At 40.9% G+C, this 25,639-nt stretch overlaps 2 protein-coding genes across 2 annotated transcripts; both read left to right on the top strand.

Annotated features, from left to right (window-relative positions):
* Window positions 1–8,405: 8,405 nt before the first annotated feature.
* On the top strand, window positions 8,406–11,579 carry LOC110085134 (C-X-C chemokine receptor type 2). The gene has a single exon (XM_078381855.1). The coding sequence runs from the start codon at window positions 9,578–9,580 to the stop codon at window positions 10,652–10,654; it is 1,077 nt and encodes a 358-aa protein (XP_078237981.1). The 5' UTR covers window positions 8,406–9,577; the 3' UTR covers window positions 10,655–11,579.
* A 10,490-nt stretch (window positions 11,580–22,069) lies between these two features.
* On the top strand, window positions 22,070–24,675 carry LOC110085160 (C-X-C chemokine receptor type 2-like). The gene is made up of 2 exons (XM_072985275.2): window positions 22,070–22,202; window positions 22,879–24,675. Exon 2 carries the CDS (start codon window positions 22,894–22,896, stop codon window positions 23,971–23,973), a length of 1,080 nt encoding a protein of 359 aa, XP_072841376.2. The 5' UTR covers window positions 22,070–22,202; window positions 22,879–22,893; the 3' UTR covers window positions 23,974–24,675.
* The last annotated feature ends 964 nt before the right edge of the window (window positions 24,676–25,639 follow it).

Raw genomic sequence — 25,639 nt, 5'->3', positions numbered from 1 at the left:
AACTGGATCTGTCAAAAATTTCAAAAGATTTTGGCAACAAATATAGAAAACAATGAAATGGTCACAAACTGGAAATGTTCAATATGTATTCCAATTCCAAGAAAAGAAATGCTAAAGAGTAGAGTATAAGTATAGGATCACTGCAACAATTTCCTTGTCAGCAAAATGGTGTGAAAAGTTTTGCAACAGAAACTTTTACCATATAAGGAACAAGAAATGCCTTATGTTCAATCTGGATTAAAAAAAAAGAGGCACCAGAGATCATATTGCAGATATATGTTACCTCTGACAGCATACTAATATATTTCAGAAGAAATTCAATTTGTGCTTTATAGATTAGAACAAATATTCTGACTGTGGATCATGCACATCTGTAAAGGAAATAGGCATGACTCAATATCTGATTGTCCTGATGTGTAGTTTATTCTCTGAACAAGAAGCTGTTAAAATAGATTACAGGGGAACACAATGGTTTCCTATAGGCAAAAGCATCAGATAAGGGTGAGTTTGTCTCCCTATGTTCATTCTAAATGCAGAATATATCACATGGAAAAGTTTATTAGATACAGATAAAGAAGTGAAAATTACTGGAAGAAATATCAATAATTTAAGATATGCAGATGACATTATATTCCTGGCAGAAAGCAGCATTGATGTGAAGAAGCTCCAGTTGAAGATGAAAGAAGAAAGTGCAAAAGGAGGATTACAGCTAAATATTTAAAAAACAACAACAATAAATATTATGGTTACAGAAGAACAGAAGAACTATATGACTTTAATGTTGACCTCAAATCCTGACAAAACCCAGCCAACTGGATATTATGGCAACTCTACCCTGCCATCTTCTGTTACTGTTGTGAAAATGTAGACTATATAATCAGCATCATATTGCATTGTACTGTATTGAATGTTCAGCTCTACTTACGCCATCCCTGAGGAGTAAGCATTTGAGATTTTGTGTACAGAAAGCTGTAGAAACAATGGGTTTGTGTGTGTGTGTGTGTGTGTGTGTGTGAGTGACAGAAGAACAGGAAGACTGATGAAAGTGTACTGAGAGCAGTAAAACTAGCTAAATGTCTTATGCCAAACAACGTAAAAGAAGAGGAATTTTTTTAAAAAAATTGTATATGCCTGTGATAATCTCTCTTCTGCTACAGAAAACATTTCCATAGTGCAGTTGAGCAATGGTACCCTACTGCCAGGAAAAAAATGGAGCAATTCATAACAGATTTAAACAAGCAGAATGCCAGCGTTTGATTACATATTAAGGTGCGCAGTGAGAGTGAAGCTCCTTAACTGAAAGAAATCTTGGGCAGAGTACAGGTTGCTGTCCTCTGAAGATGCCAGCCACAGAGACCGGCGAAACGTCAGGAAGAACAACCTTCAGAACACAGCCAAAGAGCCCGAAAAACCCAGAACAACCAAATCTTGGGCAGTTGAAATAATAGACTGGGGAAGATGCAGATTCTCTTCTTTGTCATAAGCATTAGGGCTGAAGATCTGACACTCTTCAGCAAACTGAGATACAATTCCAAACTGTTCATGGCTCAACCATTCATAGCACATGTTAACACATTTGGTTTTGATGGTCTCTCTCATAGGTGTCTCTTCCTGCTTCACGAAGTTTCCCTTTGAGAGCAAAGAACACTAGAAGAGCAATGCTGGGAGAGATCTATCTAGTCCAGCACCCTCTTCCCCGTGATAGCCAAGCAGATGCCTCAAGAAAGCTCATAAGCAGGACAGGAAGCCAATAACTTGCTGGTACTGATGTTTTTCTTCAAAAACTGGTGTTGTTGCCCCTGATTCTGGATATCTTCCATGAATGTTTCCCTTCTCTTGTATATCCCCGCTATGGGTTTGTCTACATGGGTCCTTTTGGTGAGGGCTGGTATAATCTAAATAGGGTCACTTGAGGTGAGGGGGGAGCAATATGCCATTTGGCATATTTCTCATGTCCAAATGGCATATCAGCTTCAAGTGAACCTCCAGATCCTTCTGCTGTCAAGTGTCAGTTGAACACTTTTCCTTTCAGTTGAACACTGTCAACTGAAGGGGGGAGGGAAATGAGGGCAGGAGATATTTAACAACAACAACAACAACAACAAAGATCAGCATCACAAAGCTGCAAAGGAGACCCTCCTCCACTGTGCAAGGAAGCACACCCAGGTAGAAAGAGTGGGGTGGATTTCTCCCTGCTAGTGACTGCCATGCATGCCTCTGTGTGTCTCTGTATGTGGCAAGGAAGAGGGCAAATGGCTCTGGCAACTGTTGAAGGAAGGAGCTGAATAGAGGAAATGCATTGATAAAGATCTCACTAAACCATCCAACTGGAAGTGAAATTATTATTATTATTGTCCATGCTAGACCAACACTGATGCATACTGAATCACTTAGATTAAATTATTATTTTTTTCCTTGCCTTGTGTGTAGTGCCAGCTGAGAAACTGCTCACAGCTACAGTTTTAATCAACACCTCACATAAAGGCAAAGAAGAAAGCATTTCTGAAAATTTTAATCTAAGCGATTCAGTGCAACAGGAATGGCCCAGCAGAGTAAAAATAAAATTCACTTCCTCTGCCACTCCACAGAGGAGCAGGGCAAATGTTCAGTTCTTCTGCATGCACATATTTATGTGTTTGAAGAACTATACTAACAAAAAGAGGTGGTGTCTGAATCATTTACCGGGATCCATTGTTTTTTGAGGCTCCAGCTTCCTGTTGTATCATTCTTTTTCATTTGTCCCAAGTGTCTCATAAAATATATTCAGTAGAGAAGATCATTGCTATTCTGATGTTCTTTGCTTACTTTGCTCTCAAGAGAAGGCACAGTTAGCTTTTTAAGCAGAAAGAGTTGAGAAAAGTTACTTTTTTGGATTAGTTTCCACAGTCTCACAGCCCATATGGCCATTGGGAACATGCAGACTGAATTGCCTGAAAGCATTTTTTTCCCTGATGGTTGAATCTACAGCAGCCATTATCAACCTTGGGGTTTGTTTGTTTGTTTTTGGCCACAGCCATAAATATAATATGAAACAAATGCAAGTTGAATCAGGATTGTATAGGTCACATAACGAACCTTATAAGGTGGTTTGTGAAAAATTGTTTCTAGCCTGTAGCCTCCTTCAAATATGCAAGGCCCCACAGAGGGACTTATGGCCCTCATTGAGAATGGCTGTTCTACAACATGCAGCACCTCAACTAATTATTTGTAGGTCACATGGAAATGAAGGCAGTTCCTCACTCGCACAGGAAAGTGTTTTCCCTTGAAATTTTGGAGTAAGGTACAAATCTGGTCCTGGATCATAAGCTGCCCTGGATAGACCGCTCTTGCTGTGGTGTATTTATCTGATCCAACCCTGATTACCAACAGTCCTCCTGCCACAGAAATGGAAGCTTTAACAGAGACACCTGTTTCTACTCTGCTTAGGAATTTTTTTGATTCCCTTTTTTGTGGCGGGAATTTGCAGGCACTGAAGGGGCTGAGATGGCTCCTGCTGTACTGATGACTATGTGAGAGGCATTTCCTGTTATCTCCCTCCTCACCCTCCTCTGAAGTAATACAAATGCACTCATCTTCTTCCTTCTGCAGTGTGGAGGGAGGTTGTGCAAAAGCCACGTCCTCTAAGAAAAATCAAGTGGTCAGCATCACAATTTCGTGCTACCAAGAGGATACCTCAAAGGAGGCAGGTAAGTGGGCGATCCTGATTAGGGTGGTCCAAGATGGAGGATGAGGTTGCATTTCCTGTTCCACAGACAGGTGGACTGGCAGTAGAACCTGGCTTCAGCACTGAAGATGAGACACTTCCACTGCCTTGGAACAGCTGTTTAGAACAAGACTCTATTTCCTGCTCTTGAGAAAGAAATGTGAGGTGTAACACCTGCTTCTGTACAGCTCAGTGTTCATGGCACCTTTCCTTTCACATAAGAAAGGGAAGAGATCTCTGCAACCAAAGAGTTTTAAAATCCAAAATTAGGCTGGGGAAAAAAAAAAACAGAAGACGAGGAACAGAAGCAAGAGCTACAACTGCCTTATACCTGAGGGTGCCAGCAACAGGTACAAGGATCCTTTGCTTGGGATGAACATAGAGCTTTGCCTGGAGCACAGCAACCAGTGATAAAGCAAATGATTGTTTCCATGAGTATTTTAAAGCAGTTGTGTTTCAGCTCGAGCTTCCTAATGGGTTTTGTGTCAGCAATTGTGAATAGTGAGGTTTACATGGTGTAGACAGGCACCAGGTAAATCTCACATTTTTCTTAGGTTTTTGCAGAGTATGCTACTTAGAGGAATCTTAGGACATGATTCTGTTAATGAAATCAATCAGGCAATGGATCAGGGCTTTCAAATTCAGTTTAATGTGATAATCTGTTTTGTATTGATGCATGCCTCATCTTGGGAAAAGTTAATCTGTTTTTAAACTGTGCTGTATATTTGTCAAAGGGGCTACACAGGCTTTAAGAATCATCGCATTTGAGGCTTTGTACTGAGCCCACTCAACCTTGTGCTGCTTGTCTCTCATAGCCACTAGCTGCTGCTACTGTTGCCATGTTATTTTTTTAGTAACTTTCACTTTTTTATTTCCTGCAATCTGGTATAGCACTAGAACAGAATGACAGATTAAAAAAAATAAAACAGAGCTTCCCTGCAGCCTGACATGTACATAGGGAGACAGACAGAAAGATAGGCAAACAGACAGAGAGACAGACTGAAACACACACATACACACGCTGAGGAAATGGAGAAGGAGAGGGAGACACACAACCTGGCCTAAAACTGAAATATTTATTTGGTAAAAAGTTCAAAGGAGAGGGATCATGGAACGCACATCAGTGAGCGGCAAACCCCAGAGAAACACTAGTTTACTCTTAAATTGCTTTTATTGTTGTTATATTTGTTAATTCTGCTGCTCTACCCCTCCTCTTCCTGTAATGATGTTCAGCAAATTGCTACAATTTTGTCCCCCTCCCCCCTGAAAGGATTCGTCTACTTTTTAAGGCTAGAAATAATCTGGTTTTTAAAAGCAACACTGGTAGCTGCAGCAGTACCTCTGGCTGGGGAGGGGATGTTGGGGGGGTGTTTAGCAGTAGAGGGAGGGCCACTGAGAGCAACGTTTCCATGAGCTAGATTTTGACCAGTTCTACACATGGGCCCCTGGCCATTTTAGCATGATCACTGACACTGCTGGGTGGGGTGTACATGTGTTTCAAACCAGTTCTTATAATTACTACAGTATATATAGGATTTGGTTTTCTCTGAAATAATTGACCATGCTCAGTCCTTATGATCTTATCATGAGTATATGTGTTTATAAAATTGCTGCCTACATAATGTTTAGTACAGTTATCTAATTAAAACAGCCCTCCAGGACATCAGAAGAAGAGAAAGGGAGGAGCCCACACAGCATAGCGCAGGATAATGGCCAGAAACTTACTGGTGTCCAGATAAAATTTGTGTTGCATGTTACAGCTAACTGCAGCTAATTAACAATGTGCTGAAGTGCCTCTTGGTCATATTGCTGGTCATACACCTGGTTGTGCAACTGAGAGGTGCCCTAGCATCTTATCAATTATCCACAATAAGCTATGGCAAGTTACACAAGTCTTATGAGAATGTCAGTAAGATCGCAGCTAGCATATTGTAAGCATTTATCTACTACCCAGCAACTGATACTTTCTAAACAGTTAGGGAAATTAATAAAAAGAAAGAATGAATGAGATCAGAAAATCAAGAATGGAGCATATATGATTTTTAAAAACAATTAAATTAAAGCACTTTAATAAGTGCTCAAGCACATTAATAAGTGTAATACATTTACTGAACAAGAGGGATGGGGAATTAATTTAAAAATGAGTTTTAGAAAGCCAGTTGTAGTTGGTCATTGGCAGTATTGATAATAATCACATAAACCTTCCATGGTTTTCTACTCAGAAGTGGTTTACCAGTCCCTGCTTTTTGTGGCACAGCAGACCAGGTAGCTTGCACAAGCCCACACAGACTGAGAGGGTGTCCACACTGGAATGCAGATATTCTGGAGACATAGTTTGGATTTTTTAAAAAGACCTCATCCACAAGTGTTTCTTATAATGATCCATCCTTCCCCTTTAAGAGCTCTCACCTTTCTGACCCAGTGGTAGGGAAAGCATCCTTTTTGGCTTGTTGTTTAGCCTGTTCAGCCAGGAGACAGCAGCCTCCAGCAGCCTCCGCTTCCCAGGGCCATCATGGATGCAGATTTCAAAGGAGAGTCTGAGAGAGAAAGTGGGGGGAAATAAGGGAAGGGAAGCGAATGGCACCAATAGAAGGAAAGAGAAGCAGTGTAAAAATAATAATAATTTCACTTTCCCTGATCTTCTGCAGATGATCGAGAGAAGTGCTCAACTGATAGGTGATTGAGCTACAACGGGTCATTTGCTGTTTGGCTGGGAGGAATACACCAAAGGGCTCCTCACTCCTCCCCTTAACCTCAACAGACCCTTTGTAGCCCAATCCAACCCACACCCCAAATGGCCAGTCTAGGCAGGCTTCTGTTCTACTGGGAGGCACACTGAGGAATCAAATTCCCAACACCTGTCTCACGTTATCCAGCCCACTGATTTTTTTTAATTCCACATCAGTGTTTTCTTTTTCTACATTGAGAGAGGAAGGTGGGAATTCATCCTGCTTCTCTTGACCCAATACCACCTGAGAGGGGCAAAATGTGATTTTCTTCTCTCCACCCAAGCTCTGGGTTGCCTGACAATAACCCACAGAAACAAGGTGGGTAGAACAGAGTGTAAGACAGCTGGTTGATTATTTCTATAATTTCATTAAATACAAGAGAGTAATAGATAGATTTATTGGACTGAGAAAACAAATTGCCAACTAAGGGTACTGGCCAAATTTCTGGAAATGTTTGATTAAAGAGCAGGTCCAAGCATGATATAGCAAAAGATGAATTAAAACTTGAAACTACATCAAGGGGGAAGAGTTCTATAGACTGAAGAATGCAGTTTTAAGCACCATTTCTTACTTTCTAGTATTGTGGTTATTTGCTGTTAAGCTATTCCTCTCTCTCTCTCTCTCTCTCTCTCTCTCTGTCTGTCTGTCTGTCTGTCTCAAAGTCTACTCTGGGTGGCTAACAATAACAGATAAAAACAAAAACAATATAATAAAATAAAAACAACAATAATAATATAGTTCAAGATGGGAAAAATAACCAGGTGATGACAGGAGGAAAAGCCTGCCTAAAGAGCAAGGTCTTAAGCTTGCTTTTAAAAACACCCAGCGAGGGAGCCAGACAGATCTCTGGGGGCAGATTGTTCCAGAGGCGAGGGGCCACTGCCGAGAAGGCCCGGTTTCTTGTTCTTCCTCTCTTGGCCTCTCTTGGTATTAAGCCCTCAGCCACCCTTCTTGGCTAGAACGAGTGATATGGGTAGATCTAGGTGGGAGGAGGCATTCCTCCAGATATTGAGATCCTAAACTGTTTAGGGTTTTATATGTCATCAGTAACACTTTGAAATCAATGTGGAAATGAATGGGCAGCCAATGCAAGGCAGCCAGAGTGGGTGAAATATGCTGATATTTTCTCACCCCTGTGAGAAGTCTGGCTGCCGCATTCTGCACCGCTTCTGATTTGTGGCAAACTTTACAGGGTTTCCAAAGTTCAAGGAGTGGTTTAGCTTTCCGGTGAGTTCTGACAGCCAAGAAGGGATTTGAACTGAGCTGTCCTGAGCTCAGCATTCCATCCAATACACCACACTGCCTCTCAGACTTCTATTATGCATATTTAACATCACACTGAATGGTTTTCAATCCCAGTTTGGTACTTTGGGATTAGTCAGGCTCTCAGTTTTGCATATTTTCACAGCCAGCTGAAGACCTATCTATTTACCAAGGTATTTTCCTCAGCATTTTTCTAATTGTTATTGCTATCAGTTATCCTGTTTTTTAAATGGTTTGTTTTTATTGGCCTTGATTGCTTTTGTTGTTTAAGATTTCCTAAGCACGGATGTAGAAATCCTGTTAAATAAAATAAATACAGCAGGTATTAGGAATGGCTGACTTCTTTTGCCTCTCATTTGGGGGCTCTGTAAGTTTACCAAGCCAAAACCAAGAGCATTGTGGCATCTTTAAAATAAACAGACGTACAGTACTACTTTAGTGTGAACATTTTCAGATTGCAACTCACTTCCTTCAGTAGAATGGGGCAGGGGATCTAAGCAATGGCTTCTTCAGTTTGTAAGCTTCCACTGTTTTCTCACTGCTGCTTCTTCTCATTTACATATGTACAAAAGTGCACCTCTGATTTATATGTCCCATCAAAATACCATTCGATAATCTATTGCTGATGGGCGGGGCCAGTCCAAAGAAAAAGCTGGAACTTTTGAATGGGTTCTTGAATCATTTTATAAAATGATTATAGACAGCATGGGGCAAATTTGGAAAGAATGGGACCTCTAGAAACACAGGAATGCAGCTTGGGGGTGCTCCTGAATTCATCTCTAAGCCCAGGTTTTGGCACTGACCAGGAGTTAAAACAGCGCTAGCTGCACCTGGAGCCATGGGGGAAAGAAGCAGGGGACCAGAGGGAGGCAGGGAGGGAGAGAAGCAAAAAGAGGATCAGGAGAGGTTGGGGCGGAGAAAGAGATTGAGAGAGAAAGAGAGAGAGAAGCCATGGAAAGAAAGGAGTGGGGAGGAGAAGAAAGGTAGAGACAGAGAAAGAGAACCAGGGAAGAACCAGTTGAAAAGCAGTCATGCTTTGTATTTGGGTGAGGTATGTTTAAAGGATGAAAAAAGGAGGCAGGTTCTAAGATTTTGGGAGCTGTCCCACTTGAAACCTGGAAAACAGCCTTTAAAAGCTGGCAGGCAGAGAAGAAAATGGGGCACAGGAGTGTAAAAAACACACACAGAGAGAATGAAAGACAAAAGCCTATGTACATTAATTTCAGAGTAAATCTCAAATAACTTGGCATCATATCTGAGTAAAAGTTTCCAGGATTAGGTACCAGAGGGAGAAGACAGAATATGGGAGGAATGAGAGACACAAAATCAGGCCAGAAATGAATGGAAAATTGTGTAGCAATAAGAAATGGTTGGGGAAATGCAGATTTAAGGCTGCTTTTCTTTCATAAGTCCCCATGTAATAAACACTTACATATTTAAAAAAAGAGAACTGGGAAATAGTAAATGAAACAGTAGAAACTGTTTCCTACTATCCTAACCCAGTAATGAGCAGAAGAAGAGGACTCACACTCCTTAGGGTATATGAGCATTGAGAAAATGGTATGGGGTAGTGTGGTGCAGTAAGGCTGAGAATCAGGTCTACTTCATGTGGCAACAGGCCTTGTGTCCTTGCTTGGGACTGATTTTTTAATGACTTGGTTACTTTTAGATGTATTATCTAGTCATTGCTGAAAGTTCATATGTTCCCACATCAGTATTCAAGCTGTTGCAGTTTTCGCATCTAGTAAACATATCCAGTCATTCAAGGAACTCAAAGAAAGGTTTTGCTTAATAGATTCAAAAAGGTTGATCAGTTATGTAACTGCTTGATATTAATGAAATAACTTTGTTTTTATTTCAGGTTCAAAGGAAGACCATCAAGATGGGAGTTCTGTCAGGAGATGACTTAGCTGATCTCTTTAATTACTCTAATTACATGTATGACTCTACTCCCGTAGACTTCAGCATTGACGTAGAACCCTGCAGACCTGAGAGTGCATCACCTGTGGTCAGATACATTGTCGCCTTCATCTATTGCCTGGTGTGCTTAATGAGTTTGGTGGGAAACTCGTTAGTAGTTCTGGTTGTCTCTTACAACAAACGTAACCGTTCGGTCACTGACGTATACCTTCTGAACCTGGCCATTGCTGATCTTCTCTTTGCCCTCGCCTTGCCAATCTGGGCCATTTACCGAGCCCATGAATGGATTTTTGGCTTGGTCATGTGTAAACTCACCTCAGTCCTGAAGGAAGTCAACTTTTACAGCGGCATCCTCCTCTTGGCCTTCATCAGCATTGACCGCTACCTGGCAATAGTTTACGCTACTCGAGCAGCCACTGAGAAGAGGCGCTGGGTCAAATTTGCCTGCATTGGCATCTGGTTGTTCTCCTTCCTTTTCTCTCTTCCAGTGATCGCCTTCCGTGATGTTTTCCAGCCACCCAATTCCTCCCAAAGGGTTTGTTATGAAAATATTGGGTGGAATAAAACAGATAAATGGCGGGTGGTGTTGAGAATCCTACCACAAACGTTTGGCTTCATTGTTCCCTTGTTCATCATGCTCTTCTGCTATGGTGTGACAGTGCACAGGCTCTTCCAAACCAAGAACAGTCAAAAGAAGAAAGCCATGAAAGTCATCCTAGCTGTTGTGCTGGTCTTCTTGTTCTGCTGGCTGCCCTACAACATCTCCCTCCTGGTTGATACCTTGCTGAGGACTCATGTTATTGTTGAGACCTGTAGCCGCCGTAATGCCATCGATGCAGCTCTTTCAAGCACTGAGATCCTCGGATTTTCTCACAGTTGCATGAACCCCATCATATACGCCTTTATAGGGCAAAAGTTCCGGAACAACTTCCTCAAGATCTTGTCCACGCATGGCATCATCAGCAAAGAAATCCTGATTCGGTATCGGAAGGGGTCCTCTTTCTCATCTTCTACCGGCAATACTTCAACTACTCTGTAACAGCTATGCCAGAGGAATAAGAGGGAAGAGAGGATCACAAGAGACACTGGTTCTCTTTGCGACTGACTTCAAGAGTGAGACTGAGATGAAGCGAGTGAAATGTTTCAGAACTGCAGATATCAATCTTAGTCTTTATTTGTTAATTCTTGTAAATGCGTGTATATTTTATCAAAACAACAACAGAACTGATGTAGTTTTACAAGCCTAGAAAATGATCCAGAATTTTTAAAATGTATTATATCTTACAATAGATTGGTGATTTTGATGTGTGTGCCATGAAGAAGATTGTAGGCATAGAAAACACAGAGAACCTTTAATTACAGAGATTAAAACCCTAGTACTGTATAGATGGCTGCATATTGAAGCCATGTATATATTTCACTGTATGTATAAATGTTCTAAAGCCACTTGCTTCTTTCATGCATGTGAATGGGGGGGATAAAATGAAGTTGTGCACACCATGTATGGCAATCTATGTATAGTTTTCAGGCTGTTTCCTTTACAGAGTAGATTTCTTAGTGGGAAGTTTGTATTATATGAAGCAGCTCTGAGTTTTTTTTAAGAGTTCCCTGCTAAATATACCTAGTCAGAAGCAAATCCCATTGAGTTCAACACCCCTCTTCCTCTAATTAAATGGATATAGGGACTGTGGCTTGAATTTTGTAGGGAAATCCCTGTGATTTTTAATGATTGTCCTTGCACTGAAGTGCTTAAAATCCATGAACAAATTTCCTCTAGAGAAGTTTTAAATTAATATAAATAGTCTCAGGCTGGATAGAAGGGGGACAATCAGAGGAATAGATGGGTGTACAAATTGTCTTGGATCATTCTCAGGTTATTGATGTAGTTACGCTAGCTCTGTCCAGAAAGGACTTCCCAAATTGCAGATTCTGAGGCTATGTATTAAAATTATTTTTCCACCTAACGTGTTGACTCTTTTCAGTAAGAATAAATTTTCATTGTTCTCCAGCCTTAGAAGTCAGTCTGTCAAAACTTTGGCCAGAAAAATCTTAATTACAACAACATGCCATCAAGTTGATTCTGAATACAGTGACCAAAGTTCCCTATAATTTTCAGCTTCCCTGGGCAGGGCTCCGCCCCTCATGCACATGATTCCAAACACACCGTGTGCGACTACATCCCCCACACGGTGTTCTGTAGTGACTGGAACCAAAGGGACTAGAAATCATCGCTAGGTGTGTGTGTGTATGTGTGTGGGTGGGTGGGTGGGTGGGTGGGTTGGAGGAAGAGGAAACCTGCACGGAGGGGGTGGTGTCATGTGAACCCGCACACCTGCATACCTGAAGGGAACCTTGACAGTGACCCTTCAGAGGGTTTTCTTCCTGTAGACTATTCAGAAGTAGTTTACCATTCCCTTCTTCTGGGGGTGTTCTGGGATTGTGAGGCTTGTTGAAGGCCACACAGGCTAGTTGTTCTCCTGAAAGGCAAAGTGGAGAATCAAACTCCTCCTTCTCAAGGAGCTATCACTTTTATTTTCTCACCCTTCCAGGCTTGGATGATTTTGTCACCTTTAGGTTATAGGGCTTCTTTGCACAGCACCAGCCTTTTGCAAACAAAGTTGTGACACTGATTTTGACATTTTTGATACAATACCTCAGTGTTCACTTACACACCTATTCCAGAGCCCCATAAAGTAATGAACTACAATTCTAATAAGAAATCATTTGGGGGTTCACATCTATGCCCCCAGATACCTACATCAAAGCAGGAGCTGTGCACATTTGTTTTTGTCATTACAACGAGAGCTGGTGTGATATGAGATAATTTCTTCATGATGGCTGAGATCAGGAAAATCAGAACTTTTTATGTTTTCCAGTATGTGTTTTAATGAAGAATCAAGAATTTTATTTCACTGTAAGAATTGCAAGGACACCCCAATTGTCAAAATCCTAGATTTTAAGTAAGCTTTGGAAAAGTAGCACAAGAGCTATGATTTTACAACATAGGTTGTTATGAATTAAGGAGTTGCTACAAGTCCACAGGAACATGTTCCATTCTAAATCATTCAAAGAACAGAACTTGGACAAGTTACTTTTTGTATCACAATTCCTATGCTCCCCCCCCCCCAGCATGCTTCCTGTCCAACCCTCACAAGGCAGCCTTTGCAGGTTTCTCCAAGGTACCTCCAACCCAATTTGTGTTTTTTTGACAAGCCCAGCACCTTGGGCACAGCCAAACCCAAACCTATACACTTAGGAAAAAGGACAGCCTCCATGTCAAAGCTTCACATGAACTTCTCGTCAACCCAATTAGCACTTTATGAAAGGTCAGCATGTGAGTGAGGAGCAAGAGGTTAAATCGGCTGCACTTTTCAATTCAATACATTTACGATACAAAGGAAGAAAGTTCCAGGAATAATCTATTGCTTTTTAAATAAAAGTGAACCATGTGGGATTCAAAAAATAATTCAATTTCACTTTTAGGGGAAGGAGAACCCTAGGCTATCTTGCCATAGCTTTTCGATAGGCCTTGGCTCTTTGCTATCCAAGTGAAGGGAAACAAAACTTTCTGTTAAAATCAAAGGTATCCTTCTGGGAGGCTGGACAGGTTCAAAAAAGGAAAGCTCAACCACCGATAGCTTTGGGTGGCTTAGTCCTTCACTTACCTGGAGGACATCTTTGAAATGTTTGAGTTTGGGTGCCGACTACACAGCAGGGATAATATGCCTGGATCTGCTGTGACCCACTTTTTTTTTCAAAACAAGTTTTCATGGATGAAATCACTGTATTTGTCTGGACATCAAACACTTGGCAAGAATCATCAGAGGCAGAAGCAAAGGCAGACAGTTCTATTTGCGTGGAGCTCCAATAAGCGAAGCTGCCTTTCATAAAGTGCTAATTGTCCATTTCCCCCTTTTTAAAAAAACCTTTCCTGGAGATAAAGATGTTCTACTGTGTCTCCTCAAAAATAAGACAGGATCTTATATTAATTTTTGCTCCAAAATATGCAATAGGGCTTATTTTCAGGAGATGCTTTGTTTTCCTTCATGTATAACAACCTACATTTATTGAAATGCAGTCACATCATCTTCTTCTAGTTGCTTCACAATGTGGCACAATGGTGGAGGGAAGGGTTTCACTTAACTGGGGCTTATTTTGGGCATAGGGCTTATATTACGAGCATCCTGAAAAAATTATAATAGGGCTTATTTTCAAGTTAGGGCTTGTTTTCAGGGAAACAGGGTAGCACTGCCTTAAAAGTCTTTAAAACGAACAAATGAATGAACAGACAAAAAAGACAAGCAAACAGACACTTTATTAGTTGAGGGGAACCACCCTTGCAAGTTCCCTTTTGCCTTCCGATTAGGTGATCATACCTGTCAACAGACAGAAGCACTGTCGACCTGATGAGAGCATATTTAACACCTCCGCTGGCTGAAAAAGCAAGCAAGCATGATACTCTACTAAAAAGGGATTATTCCATAAGGTGCTTTCCTGCATTGAGGCCCATTGTGTAGTTGCCAGGGTTTAATTTGAATTCATGTTAACAATTACCTTGTACAGTAACACAAATCTGAGAAATGAGACTTCATTTGCAGACCTTCTGAAGCAAACATGCCTGATGTGTGTCTTGGGAAAGAGGAGTGCTCACACTTCCTGTTACAGGAAAAGCAAAAGCAACCAAGTGGCTGTCTGTTACAGTACAAGGTGCTTCATGTGTGACATTTGACTAACACTTACATTTCCTGTCTGCTGGAAAAGGGGGAGGGGACCCAAATGCATATACTGTATTACCTCTTTCAATGTCTGTGCCTATTTAGAACCCATCACAGAAAAATAAATGCTTGATCTGTTTTTACACAGGGCAGCAAGTAATGAAGATTTTTTTTTAAAAAGCACTCTCATGCCATCTAGTGGGAAAAAAAAACTTTTTTTAAAAAAAATTACATTTGGGTGTGGGATAGCCATGGTAAGTTGTTGCTGTCCTGTGTGAAAACACAGTTGATGTTCAGTTGAGGGGAGCCACCCCTGAAAAGGCCCCTTTGCCTTCAGAATAGGAAATCATACTGATGGTCAATAGACTGAAGCAGTATCGACCTGATCAGAGCATATTTAACCACCCCTGATGGCTGAACAAACAAGCAAACAAATAAAAAAAAGATGATACATTACTAAAAGGGAATTATTCCATAAGGGGCTGCCCTGCATTGAGCCCCATTGTGTAGTGGCTGGGTTTAAAATTGAATTCATATTGGTTATGAGTTACCTTGTGTAGTAACAGAAACCTGAGAAAGGAGTCTTCATCGGCAGACCTTCTGAGGCAAACATGCCTGGTCTTGGGAAAGAGAGGTCCTCACATTTCCTGTTACAGGAAAAGCAAAAGCAACCAAGTTGTTGACACAGATTTCACCATATTGCTGTTACAGTTGTTGTTCTGAGGTCCTTCATGTGTGACACTTTACTAACACTTACATGTCCTGTTTGGAGGAAAAGAGAGAGAGAAAGAGAGAGAGAGAGAGAGAGAGAGAGAGAGAACCCCTCATGCATATATATTACTTCACGAAGGCTTTCACGGCCGGGATCTAATGGTTGTTGTGGGTTTTTCGGGCTCTTTGGATGCGTTCTGAAGGTTGTTCTTCCTAACGTTTCGCCAGTCTCTGTGGCCGGCATCTTCAGAGGACAGCACTCTGTGTCTTCCCTTAGGGAGTCAATCCATCTTGTATTTGGTTTTCCTCCTTTCCTGCTGCCTTCAACGTTTCCCAGCATTATTGACTTTTCCAGTGAATCTTGTTTTCTCATGTTTTCCCCAAAGCATAGCACCCTCAGTTTCATCATTTTTGCCTCCGGAGACGGTTTAGGCTTAATTTAGTCTGGAACCAAATTGTTCATTTTTCTGGCAGTCCAGGGTATCTGCAAAGCAGTTCTCCAGCATCATATTTCAAATAAGCCTATTTTCTAAATATCAGCTTTCTTCATTGTCAACATTAAAGTTGTGTAGTTCTTCTGTGGTCAGGATTTTAGTCTTCTTAATGTTCAGCTACAGTGTTGTTTGGCACTTTCTTCCTTCACTTTCACTAAAAGTCTGTTCAAGCCATTGCTGCTTTCTGCCAGTAAGATGATATCATCTGCATATCTTCAATTGGTGACGTTTCTTCCACCAAAAATCACTCTTCTTCATTTGAATCTAGACTGGCTTTCTGTGCTATATGTTTTGCATACAGACTGTACAGATAAAATAATAAAATCCACCTTTGTCTGACACCTTTGCCCGTAGAAAACTATTCAATCTCACCCTATCCTGTCATAACAGTAGCTTCTTGTACACAGCAGGCCAGACCTGGGGGGGCAGGGAGGTGGATTTGCAGTAGTCTATTGTGACTCCATCCCCCTCACTTGGGGAGTTTCTTGTTTCCTCTTGCCTCAGCAGGCGATCCTGTCAAAGCTCTGGCTGATCTCTGGAATGGGGAAATGGCCAGGACAGTGGACACAATCACTCCTAAGCATGGTGCGCCAGCTGTGCCCATTCCTAGAGATATCTGATTTGGCTTCAGTGACACATGCTTTAGTTACATCCCGTTTGGATTACTCTAACGTGCTCTATGTGGGGCTGCCTTTGAAGATGGCTCAGAAACTTCAGTGGGTGCAAAAACTCTGCAGCCAGACTACTGACTCGGGCCAGGTACACGAAGCATATAGCACACCTGTTACAAGAACTGCACTGTCTACCAGTCCATTTCCATGCCCAATTCAAAGTGCTGGTTATTACCTATAAAGCCCTATACAGCTTGGGTCCAGGCTACATGAAGGACTGTATCTCCCTATAATTGACTTCTTGGCAATTAAGATCAGCAGAGGAGACCCTCCCCTCGGTCCCATTGCCAGCACAAGCACAGCTGATGGGGACACGGGAGAGGGCCGTCCCTGTGGCAGCTCCCAGGCTAGGGAACACTCTCCCTCGGGAGATCAGGATGGCCCTTTCCCTTTTATCCTTTTGAAAAAAGCTAAAGACTCATCTTTTTAGGAAGGCTTTTAACAATTATAGCTGAATCCCTGAACCCCATTTTAGCAGACATTTTAATCTTTTTAATGTTTTCATGTTTTAATCTTTTAATTGTATTTTACACCATATATTGTTTAATTTATTTTTTAATATTTAACTTAATATGTTTTTAAATTGTGTGAATTTTAATGCTGTGAGCCACTTTGGGTCCCTTGTTTTGAGAATGTGGCATATAAATAAAACTAAAAATAAATGTGTTAATGATGATGTATAGAGCCCTAAACGGTTTGGGACTTGTTATTTGGCAGATCACCTTCTCCCACCTAGATCTACCCGAATTACTTGGCACAGCCAGCAGGGACGGCTGAGGGGCCTAACTCCAAGGGAGGCCCAGAAAGAAAGAACAAGAAACCAGGCCTTCTCGGCAGTGGCCCCTCGACTATGAAACACCCTTCCAACATAGATCCACCTGGCACCCTCGCTGGGTGTTTTTAAGAGCCATTTAAAGAGTTGGCTCTTTAGGCAGGCCTTCCCTCCTGTCAATTCTTGAAATCTATCTTTTTGTTTTCAATTGTTTAATGTTATGATGTCTTTATGTTTTTAATGATATTTTATGATATTTGTAAGCTGCCCTGAGTAGACGCTATCTAGGTGTGTGCGTGTAGAAATAAATAAATAAATAAATAAATAAATAAATAAATAAATAAACAAACAAACAAACAAACAAACAAACAAACAAACAAACAAACAAACAAACAAACAAATAAATAAATAAATAAATAAATAAATAAATAAATAAATAAATACAGGTTACACATCAGGACAATCAAGTGCTTTGGCATACCCATTTCTTTCAGGACAACCCATAGGTTCTCCTGATCCACACAAAAAGGCTTTCCTGTAGTCCATAAAGCATAGACTGATCTTCATCTGAAATTCTTTGATGTTCTCCAGTAACCAGTCAATTTTTGCAATATGATCTTGAGTGCCTCTTGCTTTTCAAAGTCCAACTTGAACATCAGGCATTTGTAACTCTGGGTAGTTTGGGCGGCATATAAATTGAATAAATAAATAAATAAATAAATAACTCCATATTAGGAAAAAGCCTTTGAGCATGACTTGAGCATCACATTGCTTGTAGAGGAGATCAGAACAATAGCCTTATACAGTGGTGCCCCGCATAGCGAGGTTAATCTGTTCCGGATTAACCCTCGCTATGAGGAAACATCGCTAAATGGGACGCAAAATGCCATTGGAACGCATTAAACTTAGTTTAATGCATTCAAATGGCTTCTATATTCACCGTTAAGCGAAGTTTCCTCATAGCGCCGCCATTTTCACGCCCTCGGTAAGCGAGGGCAGGGCGCGAAAATGGTTGCGGTGGCCATTTTGGGTCATCCGGCGGCCATTTTGGAGCCACCAAACAGCTGATTTCCCAGCGTCGCAATGCAAAGATCGGTAAGCGAAACGCTTACCGATCTTCGCAATGCGAGTTTTGGCCATAGAGGCCATCGGTAAGCGATCGCATAAGTGATCTCAAAAAAGAGATCGCTATGCGATTTCGTCGTTATACGGTGCGCTCGTTAAGCAAGGCACCACTGTATTTACTGCATTCCTTGGCATTTCCTTTCTTGGGGATTCTAATGCATAGTGAAGATAGCCAATTTATGAGCCATTCTTTTATTTTCCATATTTTGTTGGCATATTCTTGTTAGAACTTTGATAGTTTCAAGCTCCATGGCTTGAAATAGTTCTGTCAGTACCCCATCTTCTCCTGGTGATTTATTTCTTCCTAGTGCTTTCAGAGTAGTTTCAATTTATTTTCTAGAACTGCAGGTTCTTCATCACAGAACTCCTCTTTAAAAATAATCTTTATATCTACTCTGTGTTGGATATTAACAGTTCATGATCCACAATCTGCTTCTGGTCTTATATTGGCAGAGAGAATACAGTTTCTCCATCTCCTGCCTCCAATTATGTAGTCTGTTTTATTTCTTTATTGACCATCTGGTGTACAGTCATCTGGTTGTTTGAAGCATATATTTGCAAATAAAATTTTAAAAAAATAAAATAAAAATAAATGCTGGCTTCACAGAACTCTTTGATTCATGCTTCATTTCTGTCTCCTAAACCAAGTTTTTCAACATTTGATTCTGTTTTGTTTCCCACTTTTGCATTCCAATCGTCTATGATTTTAAGCATGTCTTGTTTTGGTGTGTGATCAATTTCCTCCTGGTTGCAAAAAAACAAACAAAAAAAAACCCCTTTAATTTCCTCTTCTGCATCTGTAGTTGGAGCATAGTCTTGAATGATGGTTATGTTGATAGGTTTTCCTCAGAGTCTGCTTGAGATTATTGGTCAGATTTTTTATTATGGCCTTCAACTCCTGCGCTACATCTTGCCTCAGTATCAGATTCTGTGTTTGTCATTTCCATAGTGGAACACTTTGCGGTTGTTTGACTGAAAATATCCCATTCAAGTCCACTTTAGTTCATGGACACCAAGCACTATAAAGTATCTATATTCTATTTCTTACTTCATGGTTTCCAGTTTACCGTGATTCATACTTCTCAGGATCCATGTTTCTATTGTATGCATTGTGCTACATTGGACTTTTTTTGGACTCTTTGCAGGTCCACCATCACAGTGGTCCCCAACCGTGGGCCTCCAGATGTTCTTGGATGTCAACTCCCAGAAATCCTGGCCAGCAGAGGTGGTGGTGAAGGCTTCTGGGAGTTGTAGTCCAAGAACATCTGGAGGCCCGAGGTTGGGGACCTTCAGACATCATTTTGGCTTTAATCTAGTTGCATCATTAGCAATAGTGCCTTTCATGCTTATCCTTTGCTCTTCCCCAGTAGTTGATTGAGGCTTTCCAACCTGGGAGTCTCACCTTCTAGCACTATCTCTTGTTACATTTTGGAATGCTCATCATAGGGTTTTCAAGGCAATAAAAGTTCAGCAGTGGTTTACCATTGCCTCCTACTTTCAAGGTAAACAAATAGTGGTTTACCTTCTGTGCAGTATTAACAAAAAGTGAGCTGAAATGCCACTGCCATTGCCTTCTCTAGCAGTGTCACCTTCAGCTACTTCTGTTGTCCAGCAGCTGCTGTCCTCAACATGATTGGAACTATCTATTCTCTTCTGGTGATGCAGCTGTTAGCCCAGAAGAGTGTGGATGCATATCTGGTGTGATATGGTAATCCAGGCTTGTAATGGAGACTGGCCTGCTGACAGCATTGGGAAACTGAAGTCTGTGTTGTAAAATCATTTCTGTCCCCCACATAATGCTTCCTCTTTTCTTAGGTACTTCAGAGCACAGGGGTTGTGAGGAAGCCATCTGGTAGCTGGGCCAAGAAGTGGGGGCAGAGGGGGAAAGCATCTACTGTAGTCCCAGTGTTGCTTGATTTGAGTCCTTCTTGCTGAACAACAGCAGAGTCCAGTTTCTGTCTGCTTGGAAACAATAAACTGAGATACCCAATGGACGCTGCTTTCCCAACCATGCATGAGGTTGCTAATGAATCAGAAAAAGTGGTTCACTTATTGTTGCAGGGTCCCCCCCCCCAGGTTTTTGACCAGAAAAAGAAAGAAAGAAAAGTGTTGGGTCTTTGAATCCCCTAGCAGATATCTGTATCTTAAGTGGAAAAAAAAGCTTTTGTTTCAATCCAGGTGAGCAAATGATAGTTCTCCAAATGTTGTTGGACTTCAGCTTTCATCAATGGTGAGAAATGATGGGCAGTCCAGTGATGATCTGGAGGACAAGATGTTGTCTACCCAGGTTTAGACTGATTCAAGATTTCTAGATGTTGCCAGCTAGATCACCCTTCAGTAGGGTGCTTTCTTCAAACCTTGTCCCATGAAGCTGAAGAACCATTAAATTTAATTCATATAGAGATTCTTCTAAATGTCTTGGGAGCTAGTATTATTTGTATAGTAGTTTTTCTTGCTGTTCTTTCTGGCTATTTTTATATTTATTTTGGATCTTGGAGTATGAGAAAGATTTGTGATGTCATCCTGTTCACTATGGGATTTCTGACTGGCTAGGTCTATGCATATAAATAATTTTATTTATTTATTTATTTATTTATTTATTTATTTATTTATTTATTTATTTATTTATTTATTTATTTATTTAATTGATTGATTGATTGATTGATTGATTGATTGATTGATTGATTGATTGATTGATTGATTGATTGATTGATTGATTGATTGATTGATTGATTGATTGATATACCGCCCACTCTACCCAGAGGTCTCTGGGCAGCTTACAATATGGGAAACTTTACCCTCAATATGAATGGGCTCTACCTGCCTCTGGCTATGTTGGCACACAGCCAAATCCAATTGATTTAATGACATAATATTAGGTGACTTCTGATTTACTGGTATCTCTCTAAGCAGGCGAAAGAAGCCATAACTAGGAAACAAGTAGCCAGTGTAGACAGAGGAAACAAAGACAATGGATACAGTTTGTTCTCTTAAATCAGATTCCCTACATAAGGATCTTCTTTTTCTGTATCTCTTCCAAAAAGGACTATGTTGAAACCAAGGATATAGATGGAAGAACATTCAGTGCTAGCCGGTTATTTGATGTCAAAAATAGATAACTATAGCCATATGTGGTAAGACCTACTGTATAAGATTTCCTCCCTTCTCCTTCCTCTTCCATGTGTGGAGGTGTATTGCTTCAGTGTGGGGGAAGTGACTGCTTATTTACCTACCTATTCACTTTTATAAACTGCCTTTCTGTGAGTAGAGACACTCACAGTGGCTGTTGGAATCACCAACCTGATGAAAACAGCCTTCTTTGCTTGATTGGTAGTAGATGCCAGATGATCTCTCCTCCCTTGAATTATATTGCATGACTAATGTGGTCAAAGGGGATCAGTTCACTACTAAAGTTCACACCACACTGCCCCACTAGCAAAGTAGTGGCTGGCTGCAGAAAACGGCCTGCAGAGCCAGTAGTATCAGTTTCCTCAAGAAGGCCTCTTCATCAATGGTCCCTGCCTGAATCTATCTGGGAAGCTTTACCAGAGATCTCCACATGCTGAACACTTTAATCTGGATTACAAGGATTGCTCTCTGTTTAGCAACAAGCCACTTGGACTTGTGTTGTATGTCTATCTGGCCGACAGGTCCTCTGTATTGGGAACTGAACAGATGATGGCCTGGTGCTTTTGTGTTCAGGAAGTGGATGTTTTTACCTCCTCCAAATATGCTCAATCCTCAGCAGTGTCTTGCATTAAAAATAAGTTTGACTTATTTATAATTAATACACATAATGAAAAGGGATAGACTTCTGACCAGAATACTTCATTGGCTAAGGCAATAGAGGTGAGTCTCGAAAGGACACAGGAAGGAGAAACTGGATGTATTCAAACAAAGTGGTTTTAGTAGCTTACTTCCTTCTTGATGTGTCAAGAACTTCCTTCTAATTCTCACTTATTCTCATTTTCTCTTGTTTGTAAATACAGAAGGACACGAAGGACATGGTGAGGGAAGCTCTAAAGTCAGCCATGCAGACAATCACAAGAATACCATGTCATCTCTGATTCAGAAAACATCTGAGAGCTGAACCTTAGAGGTGTGTGAGTAGCTGCAATGTTAAGCTAGTTACTACTAGGATTCATTTTAAAATTCGTCCTTTGGAATTGTCTTTGACCAGCAGATACTTTCCTCGAACTTTTAAGATGATGCCCAAGGCAGTGATTTGTTGCATTATTCTATCACACAGTTGCCTTTGGTACTTAACAACATCATATCAAATGTATTTCTTTCCTTTGAATGACGCAACTGTTCTAAAAGTTTGAGGAGGAGGAAATGTTGTGTTTGAAGGAGGGAAGTCTATGTGTGTATGGCTGAAGACTGTAAAGTCAACAACTCCAGTCACCCATATTATGTTGGGGGCAGATGGGCGGGTAGGAGGCTACAGCTATGTTCAACAGCTGGGAAATCCAGTCTCCCTGTTTCTAAGAAAGGTGAATGAAGGTTGACAGACACTCTGAGGGAGGAGGAGAGTTTTCAAGACTTTCCAAGTAGTAGAGGAATACATTGGGAAGGGTATGAGGAAGCAGCTCATGAACAGGAGGAATTTATAACATGGCAGAAGTCAACCCTCAGTTATCAAGGGAATAGAGGGATTTTTGCACCATGCAGCCAATACACTCACAGTTCAGGGCAGATATTCAGTTCTAAAGTAATGTAATCCCATAATTTTATTGAAGTTGTTCATCAATTTTTTTGCTTCCTACTTGACACAGGCCAAGACTTCCACGATGGGAGATGTGCTCACATTTGAAGGGGATCTTTATGATCTCTTTCCAAACTATAGTTTTACTGATGACTATAGTATCGACTTCAACAGTGAAGCAGAACCCTGCAGACCTGAGAGTGCATCACCTGTGGTCAGATACATTGTCGCCTTCATCTATTGCCTGGTGTGCTTAATGAGTTTGGTGGGAAACTCGTTAGTAGTTCTGGTTGTCTCTTACAACAAACGTAACCGTTCGGTCACTGACGTATACCTTCTGAACCTGGCCATTGCTGATCTCCTCTTTGCCCTCGCCTTGCCAATCTGGGCCATTTACCGAGCCCATGAATGGATTTTTGGCTTGGTCATGTGTAAACTCACCTCAGTCCTGAAGGAAGTCAACTTTTACAGCGGCATCCTCCTCTTGGCCTTCATCAGCATTGACCGCTACCTGGCAATAGTTTACGCTACTCGAGCAGCCACTGAGAAGAGGCGCTGGGTCAAGTTTGCCTGCATTGGCATCTGGTTGTTCTCCTTCCTTTTCTCTCTTCCAGTGATTGCTTCCCGTAATGTTTTCCAGCCACCCAATACCTCCCAAAGGGTTTGTTATGAAAATATTGGGGGGAATGAAACAGCTAAATGGCGGGTGGTGTTGAGAATCCTACCACAAACGTTTGGCTTCATTGTTCCCTTGTTCATCATGCTCTTCTGCTATGGTGTGACAGTGCACAGGCTCTTCCAAACCAAGAATATTCAAAAGAGGAAAGCCATGAAAGTCATCCTAGCTGTTGTGCTGGTCTTCTTGTTCTGCTGGCTGCCCTACAACATCTCCCTCCTGGTTGATACCTTGCTGAGGACTCACTTTATTGCTGACACCTGTAGCCGCCGTAATGCCATTGATGCAGCTCTTGTAGGCACTGAGATCCTGGGATTTTCTCACAGTTGCATGAACCCCATCATATACGCCTTTATAGGACAGAAGTTTCGGAACAACTTCCTCAAGATCTTAGTCATGCATGGCATCATCAGCAAAGAAATTCTGAGGCGGTATCAGAAGGGGTCCTCTTTCTCATCTACCTCTGGCAACACTTCAATGACCTTGTAACATACACACCAAGAGGAAGGGGAGCATACAGTCCAACCTTTGTTATTCAAGGATCTTAATCTGCTTCATGATTCAGACTGAGATGATGCCAGTGAGATGCTTGTATATATCCTGATGAAAATATGATTTGCTGTAAAACTCTGCAACAGTGGTTGAGTCAAAGTACTTATTTAGTACATGGACACTGATGCAAGGAATACTTTCAATAGTGATAGATGTTGGGGGGAACTGAACGTTCCCAACTTTTCTGCCTTGGGAATAACAATATTTTTTTCAACCGGGGGGGGGGGAATCCATTGTACATATAGTGGGACATGTTATGACTGCAGTAAGAATTCCATGCATTTATGATCAGAATGGACGTTTTAAAAAAATTGCCTCCAGATGCAGCCGTCTTATATAGAACACATCATTTTTTTTGTCTCAATGTGTTACATTTTTTTATGACCAAAAAAACTCCTTTACTAAAAAGCATTAGATTTATTAAGGAGATTTGTTCTTATTTATTTATTTGCCAAAAGAATTTTAAAAATGCATGGCAAATAGCTGAAATTTAGGAAGGTTGTTTACAACTGGTCAGGTGAGCATGCTGCTGTAGACTGCCTACAATTTAGGTCTTCTTGTGTGTGGATTCTTCAGCGAAACATAACTCTTAGGGGATATCTGGCCAGTACAGAGTATTTGAGACATACATTTTCCCCATAATTTGCTATCTTAAGTGGGGAGTTAAAAGATAGCATGAAAAATTTCTATGTTGGGTACTCAGCAAATCACTGAGCACATTTGAGAAGCTGCTTTTTAAATTGATAGTATACTGTGAATTCAAAGGAAGGCATGTAGACTAGAATCTTATTGGAATTTTACTCTGGAGTAAAATGAAATCACATAAATCATGAGAGCTAATTGCAGCTAATTAAATAAGGTGCCTGATCTCATATCAGTCTTTGAAATGAGCACATGATCAGGTACATGACCTGCAGTTTGTTAATTAGCTGCAGTTTGTTGCCATTACTTATGTGGCTCCACTTCCTCAGTACTGAAGTCAGAATGTGATTCAGGCCATTTCCTCATTCATGCAAACTTTGCTCTTAATTTTGGAGCAAAATTACTTAATTTGGATTATTTTTCTTTTATAAAATTTCTTATCTTTTTAATGACACATTATCAGTTTGTCTTTGCTGTGACCAGTTGATAATATTGGAAGTGCTCATGGCAGCTGTATTACTTTTAACCACTAATATGCCATGGTTGGGTTATTCTGTCTTTTACAGTCAATTTATTTACTCTCTGATGTCAGCAGGGGCATGAGAAAATGCCCACAAGCAACAGTACGATTTCGGTACAATGACACATAACTGGGATCTAAAACATCTACTATGATCAGGAGACTACAATGGCCTTATGGTGTGTGTACTATGGTAGAAATACTTATCTAGGAAAAGATATTCAGTGGCTAATGAAAAAGAGAAGAGATAAAATGATGGTATTGAACATCCCTCCCTCCCTCCCTTCTCTCCCTCTCTGACTTTCCTTATCAAGTGCTTTCACAGAGAAAGCTATCTCATGTTCTCACTCATCCAGCTTCTTGGGTTGTTGAGACACACAACAGGTCCTCCATAGAAGATCTCAAATTATAGGCAAGCTTATGTAATAGGAGGCAGTCTTT

Source organism: Pogona vitticeps, chromosome 1 (assembly GCF_051106095.1).
Source record: "Pogona vitticeps strain Pit_001003342236 chromosome 1, PviZW2.1, whole genome shotgun sequence".
Classification (NCBI taxonomy): Eukaryota; Metazoa; Chordata; class Lepidosauria; order Squamata; family Agamidae; genus Pogona; species Pogona vitticeps.
The sequence above is the reverse complement of the archived record's forward strand: the minus strand, read 5'-3'. Positions and strand labels throughout refer to the sequence as shown.